The sequence below is a fragment of the Elephantulus edwardii genome, unplaced genomic scaffold, assembly GCF_000299155.1.
Source record: "Elephantulus edwardii isolate Elephantulus edwardi_28Jun2011 unplaced genomic scaffold, EleEdw1.0 scaffold00015, whole genome shotgun sequence".
NCBI classification, from domain to species: Eukaryota; Metazoa; Chordata; class Mammalia; order Macroscelidea; family Macroscelididae; genus Elephantulus; species Elephantulus edwardii.
The window spans coordinates 20,775,917-20,784,310 of record NW_006399765.1 but is presented as its reverse complement, the minus strand read 5'-3'; the positions used below and the strand labels follow the sequence as shown (position 1 = coordinate 20,784,310).

The 8,394-nt window shown below is 50.2% G+C and overlaps 1 protein-coding gene across 2 annotated transcripts in view; it reads left to right on the top strand.

The window, feature by feature from the left end:
* SULF2 (sulfatase 2) overlaps positions 1–8,394 on the top strand; it is a 121,028-nt gene that overhangs the window by 87,059 nt on the left and 25,575 nt on the right. For both annotated transcript variants that reach the window (XM_006881618.1, XM_006881617.1), the window contains exons 4-5: positions 2,118–2,287; positions 7,121–7,271. In XM_006881618.1, the coding sequence (XP_006881680.1) occupies positions 2,118–2,287; positions 7,121–7,271 (321 nt within the window). The remainder of the gene's footprint in view (positions 1–2,117; positions 2,288–7,120; positions 7,272–8,394) is intronic.

The following is an 8,394-nucleotide window of genomic DNA, read 5'->3' as shown; positions in this document are numbered from 1 at the left end:
CACACACACAGAGCTCCCAATTATTCTTTGTTACATCTCTCTAGTTTATTTCCTTTGTCACTCCCTGTACAAGGATGGCATGCGAATTCATGAAGTGTTTCTTATTTGTATTGATAAATTGATCTGCATATTACTAATTCCATTGTAGCTTGGATATCTGTATTCTTGCTTTGTTCTAACAAGTGCAGTACTTGTCTGTCAGTTTGCTGTACTTCTGAGTTGCTGTGATTCTGAAAGCTGTGCCGCTTGGGTTCCAAATGCCAGAGAGGTCACTCATGGTGGACAAGCCTTAGGGGAGCTCCAAGATTAGGGAAAAGGATTGTTCATCCACTTCTGAAATAACAGATCTCTGAAAACCCTATGAACAATCGGGTGACACAAATCCAGTATTAGATACTGTATTAGAGTTAGAGCTCAGACTGGCAGTCAGTCAAAATGAGGAGAAAGAAGAGCTGCAAACATCCTTTAATAGTTGGAATATGGAATGAATGGAGGGGCGACGAAAACAGAAGAGCAGAAGACCTTTGACCATGTGCGTCACCACAGTGGCTGTGGCAGTGGGTTCAGGTATGTCAGAGATGGTCAGGGTGGCAGAGGATAGGACACGGGGCCGATCTATTGTTCACAAGGCTGCTTTGCGTCATAGTTGACGCAAAGGCATCTGATAGCACAGTGCTCCTTGGAGGCAAAGATGATAAAGCTTCATTTCACATACTTTGGACACGTTGCTAGGAGAGGCTATTCCTTGGAGAGCGACATCATGCTTGGAAAGTTGGAGGGATGGGGAAGGAGAGGAAGACCCGTAACCAAGTGGAGTGACAGTAGCTGCAGCGATGGGCTTGTGTGTGTCAGAGATCGTGAGGACAGCACAGGACAGGACAGATTCAGACAATTGTTCATCATACTTAACTCGACAGCACTTAACAACATCACATCTTGTCACACATCCTGGTTCTTTGTGCATAGACTTGCTGCTCCTCCCTCCTCACCAAAATTAGATGCTGTTGTTGTTGTTATGTGCCGTCGAGTCGCTTGAGACTCATAGTGACCCTATGTACAACAGCCCTAAACCCTGCTCTATCCTGTGCCAATGGCACTGCCTCTGACACACCCATCCGATTACCCCAGTCACTGAATCAATCCACCTCATAGAGGGTCTTCCCTTCCTGCGCTGTCCCTCCACCCTTCCAAACATGACGTCCTTCTCCAAGGACCAGTCTCTCCTTACAACATGACCAAAGTATGTCAGACAAAGCCTCAGAATCCTTGCCTCAAGGAACAGCCCGGTTTAACCCTCTCCAGGGTGAACTTGTTTGTTTTCTTGGCAGTCCATGGTACCCTCCCTCAGTACTCTTCTCCAGCACTACAGCTCAAAGGCATCAAATCTCCTTCTATCCTCCCTAGTCACTGTCCAGCTCTCTGAGACATAACAAGTGATTGCAAAGTTAGATGCTCAAGGAAAACAAGTATCATTCTGGTATCTGAGGACTTTGAAAAGACTTCAGGCTTAGGAACCAAGACTCGGGAGTCCTGGCTTCTTCATGTACCGACTGTACGATAGCGACATTTCACTTAGCTTCTCTGTGCATTTGTTTTCTGTTGTAGAAAACAGAGGCCATGATGAGAACTACTTTCTAGGGTTGTGTGGTGTGTACCCTAAGTACCCAATAGTGTTATCTCTTGTTTGTAACATTTGTGCTGCTGCTGTTGTTGTTGTTGTTGTGTACCATTGAGTTGGAATTGACTCCTAGCTGATGCACCAGCTGGTTTTCAGAGGCAGTTAATCATACGGGAGGAGATCGCCCATCTTTCTGCCACAGACAACTTGCTGGATTCAAACCATCTACCTTCAGGTTGGCAGTGCAGCTCCTTGCCACCAAGCCACCAGTGCTCCCTATTTGCTGTGTGATTGATACACTGCAGTTCCTCCCATGTCCCGTTCTCTGTATTCTTTTTCTTCCGGGGCCTTGCACCATTTGACCTTCATAGTTGTATTTCTTGCCCGTCTGTCCCCCTGCAGCAGAAGCCGTTGTCTGTTCTGCCCACCTGCCGCACAGCAGGTGCTCAGGGTGAAGGCACACCTCCTCACACCCTCTCCCTGTCTCTCCCGCCCCCAGGATTACCTCACTGACCTCATCACCAACAACAGCGTGACTTTCTTCCGCACCTCCAAGAAGATGTACCCACACAGGCCGGTCCTGATGGTCATCAGCCACGCAGCGCCCCACGGCCCCGAAGACTCAGCCCCCCAGTACTCACGCCTCTTCCCCAACGCGTCCCAGCACATGTAAGCATCCTAGCCTGTTGGCAGAGCCATTGTGGGTGCGAGGGTGGGAGGGGCGAGGGCGCGTCCCACACCCTCTCTGGTCCTCTCACACTAAGGACCTCGGCAGTGCCTGCACCTCCCGGGGGGGCGCGAGATAAATCCACCTGACCCACCAGGGCAGGATCGCTGAGATCTGAAGGGGTGATCTGTATCTCCTGCAGGGAGTCTGTGGGTGGACCTGCATTTCAGGATAATAAGCTTCCTTCATAGTGATTGTCGTTGTTGTTATTTACTATCGAGTCAGAACTGACTCGTAGCTGACCTCCAGTGGGTTTTCAGAGGCAGTAAGTCACACGGGAGTTGATTGTCCATCCTCCCATTGTACGACTGGTGAATTAGAACTGTGCGCCTTTGGATCCGCAGCCTAACTCCTTACTGCTCAACCACCAGAGCTCCCTGAGTTCTTCTCCGCATTTTATTTTACATAACTTAAAAGGGTTCTTCAAGGAAGAATCCATCGCTTGACCAGACTACTAATATATTCTCAACACTTAGCAAGGATTGACTTCGAGGGCTCTGCTAAGCCCTTCGCATTGCACCAAATCCCCAAACACTCGCACTGACCCTTGTAATTCTTTATCTCTTGCCACCTAACAAATTACCCCAAGACTTAGCCGCTAAAACATCAAACACCAGTTGTCTCACGGCTTCGGTTCGGCCAGAAGGTTGTGGCTCGGCTTCTCCCCTGGTTCAGCGTAGGTTGTGGGGTGGATGCCGGCAGAGACTTGACCGGGTCTCGTGTCGTGTGGCTGTTCTCACCGTGGGCCTCCTCGGGGCTGCTCACGTGCCCTTACCACATGGCAGCTGGCTCCCTGCCCCCTCAGACGATCCCAGAGACAAGGGCCAAGGTGGAAGCCGCAGTCTTTTATGACCTAATCGTAGAAGTGCCGTGTGTACACGTGTACAATTATGTTGGTCACATCCTCCTACAAAATTGTTGGGGACAGAAATACTAAGAGGTGGGTTCTTAGAACGGAGCATGTCTGGTGTTCCCATTTCACAGATAAGGACACTGAGGCCCAGTATAGTGAATTGACTTCTCTAAGGTCACCCAGCTGGCAGAGAACGGTGCCAGGATTCAGTCAGGCCTGTCTCTCTGCCCACCCTCCCTGCCCTCCTCCCTCCAGCTGGCCAGCAGATTGTCCTCCTGCATTTCTCTGCCCTTCTCAACCAACTCCCGCTTCGCAGCCGTAGACCTTGCTGTGACATTCCAAGGCGACAAGGACAGGGCAATTTGGAATCTGCCTGAGAATCCAGGGTGTTTAATTTTCATTACCGTCAGAATGCATTGCCCTCCTCACCCCCTGGCTGTAATTACTTCTTGACAGTGCCTGGAGTGGCTCAGCGAGGCGAACGCGCCGTGTTAACTTCTGATCCCCGGTCTGTGGGGAGGAGGGTTTGACAGGAGCTGATGAACTGCATCCCAGGGCTGCAGTGCTGCTGGCTCCTCCCGCCGACTCCGTTCCACCCGCCAAATTTAGGGGAGGGTTACAGCCACCCGCGTCCTATCTAGGGGACAAGCCCGGGTGGACACTTGCGACTGCATTTACCGTCTCCTTTCAAAGAGACGTAGCTTCACCCCCGGCAGCCCCAGCACTTCATGATGAAATTGTTTGACATGTCTGCTCATTTATCTCCTCTTTGAAATGAAAATTACAGAAATTGAAAATGAGCATCGCTCGCGATTACTTACCCAGCAAAGCCACCTTCGCCTTATTAGGACTGTGCTTGGAAGGCTTGCTTATCTCTGGGGTATAATCATTTCCAGAACAAAACAAAAAAAATAAAAAAGAAAAGTTCTGCAGCTGGGCTGTTTAATTACAGCAGCCAAGGAGGATGGAGCGGGGACGGGCCTGCTGGTCGGATCCGAGGGCATGGCCTCTGCTGGGAGCCTCCTGTGCGCGCCCGCCCTCGCCGCTCCAAGGGCAGGACAGGTGGGCAACGGGGGCTGACTGCTGCCAGGGCCAGCGCCCTTCTGTCCCCTCACCTGGGAGCCCCACACCGCTGCATGCACACATGCATATACACGCTGACATACATACACATGCAAAAACACGGGCATAGACATACTGAGAGGCACATCATACACATACCTAGACATGTATGCACAGGCAAAAACACACATAGATACACACTCAGACCTATAGTACACATGCACAAACATACACATGTGTACATACTAACACATGTACACGTACACAAGCGCAGACATGTGTGTGCACAGAGCGAGGTATACAAACATGCAAGCACACCCGTCACCATGCACACACAGAAACACCTGTGGACATTGATGTGTACACATATTTACAGGTGTGTTCACGTACAGAGACATTCACACGTGTGCAGACATGCAAGGTCAACACCCTTCCCTCCTTACAAGGCCCTCACCCCTTACACTCAGACACACAGACACACAGACATCTTTACACATACGTAAGCACAGACATGCACATGGATGCCTACATACACAGATCTACACAGAGAGAGACACGTATACACATAGACATGTGCACACATGCACAGACATGCATGCACACTCATGTACACAGAGAGTCACATATACACGCAGACGTGCAAAGACAAGGACATGCACACACAGAGACATAAACACACAGAAATGTATACACAGAGATATGGGCACACATGCACAGACAGGCATTCACACACAGGTACAGTAACGTACACAGAGAGTCATATATACACACAGACATGCAAAGACAGGGACATGCACACACGGAGACATATACACACAGAAATGCGCACACAGACATATACACAGAGATATGGCACACATGCACAGACAGGCGTGTACACACATACAGTAACGTACACAGAGAGTCACATATACACGCAGGCATGCAAACCTAGGCAAAGACAGGGACACACACACAGACATATACACAGAAATGCACACACAGACACATATACACACTGATATGTGTACACGTGCACAGACAGGTGTGTGCACACATGCAGAGGTACTTGTACACATAGACAGACATACATACACACATGCAGACACACAGGGACCCATTCATGTAGACAGGTCTCTATGTACACAGATAGGGAAATACACAGGTATATACATCTGCACACAGAGACGTGTACACACCAATATGTACACAGGGTCATACGCATAAGCACACAAACACAAAAACAGATAAACACATAGGAGTGTGCGCGCACACACAAAAATGCCCGTGCAAGCATAAATACACACACCCTTTGATGGTGTGATGTCTGGGGTACAGATTTACAGTCGCTTACTGATGTCCTTGGGGTAGAGGGTCAGGTGCTATGCAGGGGACTTCAAGGACAGTCACTCCCCCAGCGCCCTGCAGGAGTCAGGGGGCCTGTCTCCTTTAGCCCTCTGTGGGAAAAATACACCAGACATTCCAGGGATTCTTGAGACCATGTCGGGGTTCACATCTCGTGTGAAAATGCTGCCCACCTCCTTGGAGAGCCAGCCTCCAGCGTGGGCCCCAAGCAAGAACGCAAGCCCACGGCCTCTGCCCTCCAAACCCTTCCCCCAGGTCCTCAGAGCAAAAGCCTTGAGACCCCCCCCACGGCCCCTCTCAGCCGCTTCCCCCTCCCTGTTTGAGGCCACACGCCCGTTTAACTTCTAACAGATTCAGGGGTGGTGGCTAAACATGATGTCCTGGAACCCAGGCCTCCCACCGCACTGACCGTTCCCGGGGACACCTCTGTGTGGGACCCCTGCCCCAGCAGCCCTTCCAGCTCTTCAGGTGCAGAGCCTGGAGGACCTGGTGGGAGTGTCATTGGGAATGTCCTGCACATGGGTCAGCCCTAAGACTGGGGAAGGGAAAGTCAAGTGTCCAGAATCGAAGGACTTGAGGCCCTGGTGGACAGAGCAGCAGGAGGCTGTCAACACACCAGGGACTCAGCCAAGTCCAGCCAGAGTCTGGAAGCGGGATTTCCCAGCGCCCTACAGAACAAGTGATAGCGAAGTCAGTCAGTGTTATCTCACTAGCTAGAAGGTCAGAAGTTCAACTCCACCAGCCACTCTGTGGGAGAGACATGAAACAGTCCTTTTAAGATTTCAAACAAAAAAAAAAGAAACCACTCAAACTTGCTGTTGCATTGAAACTAACTCATAATTGATTCCCCTCCATTGGGTTTCTGAGGACATAAATTGAAGAGAGGGAGATTATCTTCCTCTGGGTCAGAGCGCTGAACCAGGTCAACTTTCTCACGCTGTGGGTCAGTGTCATTTAATGCCACCCCGGTCCCAGCACTGCATGCCCGCTCCGGGTGGACAAAACTGGGCTAATGGGGAGGGGGGTGGGGGGAGACCCAACACCTGCTTTCCACTGAGTGTCTGCAGACACTGTAGGGGCAAGACCCCTTCTGACCAGCCCACTGTGTGAATCTGTGTGTGTGTCTCTGTGTGTGTCTGTGTGTGTATGTCTTTGTGTATCTCGGTGTGTGTATGTCTCTGTGTCTCTCTGTGTGTATGTTTCTGTGTCTGTCTGTGTGTGTCTCTTTGTATGTCTCTCATTGTATGTCTGTGTGTGTGTCTGTATGTCTCTATGTGTATGTCTTTCTGTGTATGTCTCTGTGTGTGTCTCTGTGTGTATGTGTCTGTGTGTGTGTCTCATTGTATGTCTGTTATGTGTCTCTTTGTATGTCTCTCATTGTATGTCTCTGTGTGTGTGTGTGTGTGTGTCTGTGTCCTTGTGTGTATTTGTCTCCGTATGTGTGTCTGTCTGTGTGTCTGTATGTATGTCTCTGTGTCCTTGTGTGTATCTGTCTCTGTGTGTGTGTCTCCAACAGCACGCCGAGCTACAACTATGCTCCCAACCCGGACAAGCACTGGATCATGCGCTACACGGGGCCCATGAAACCCATCCACATGGAGTTCACCAACATGCTTCAGAGGAAGCGTCTGCAGACCCTCATGTCGGTGGACGACTCCATGGAGACGGTAGGCCTCCCACCGCCCGGGGGCCCCCTGGTCATCCCCTAATCTCTGAGGTGGTGGTGGTTGTGTACCATCAAATCAGAACTGACCCGGAGCTGAGCCTTCAGTAGGTTTTCAGAGGCACTTAATCACATGGGAGGAGACTGCCCATCCCTCCCCCGCAGTGGATGGGGTAGGGGTGGGAAACAGGACCTCCGCCCACGAGAAACTGTATTCCATACAGTGCTTCCTGGTTCAGTCGCCACATTGACTGTTTTGAAAAATAATTTCTTGGGATACAATTCATACACCATATAATTCACGCATTAAAGTGTAGAATTCAGTAGTTGGCAGGCAGTTTATTCACAACATCCCCACAATTTTAAAACATTTAATCACCAAAGAAGAAGCCCCACACCCCTTGGTCTTCACCCCACCCCAGCCCTCAGCGACCACAAATCCATCTCCATAGATCTGCCTCTTTGAGACATTTCTTATAAATAGAATCCCCTAACAGGTGTCCTGTGTGACTCATTTTCTTTCACTTAATGTGATGCTCCCCACATTCATTCACCCCGAACCTTTATCACTTCTGATGGCTGAATGACACCTCGCTGTGTGGACAGAACCCATTGTATTTACCAGGGCTATTTCAGTTTGTTAAAATAAATGTCATTTTCAAACTCAACACCTTCATCGTGCCAACCACACTTCAAGGTCATGGTGCCAACCACATGTCACGGTTGCAGTAGCCACCTAGACTAGTGACCACCATCTCGCAGAGAGAGCACAGAATTGGAATCCTGCCATCATCCCAAAGAGTTCTGTTGGGCGGGAAAAGTCTGGACCATTCCTGTCGTCCCGGAAAGTCCTACGGGGCAGTGCCGTTCTCAATCAGCAGCTCCTGCCACAGGCCACTGTGCACATTCATCCACTCGCTCATCTGTTCCTCTGTTCAAACATGGGCTCAGTGCTAAACACATGGAGTAGGGCGAGGAACAGAAGAGCAAGTGTCGCTGTCGTAACAGAGCCTGCAGCCTAGTACTGGGAGTCAGGTGTATGCAGATAGCTAGACCAGCTGAGTGGATACGCAGACAGGTAGACCAGCTGAGTGGATACGCAGACAGGTAGACCAGCTGAGTGGATA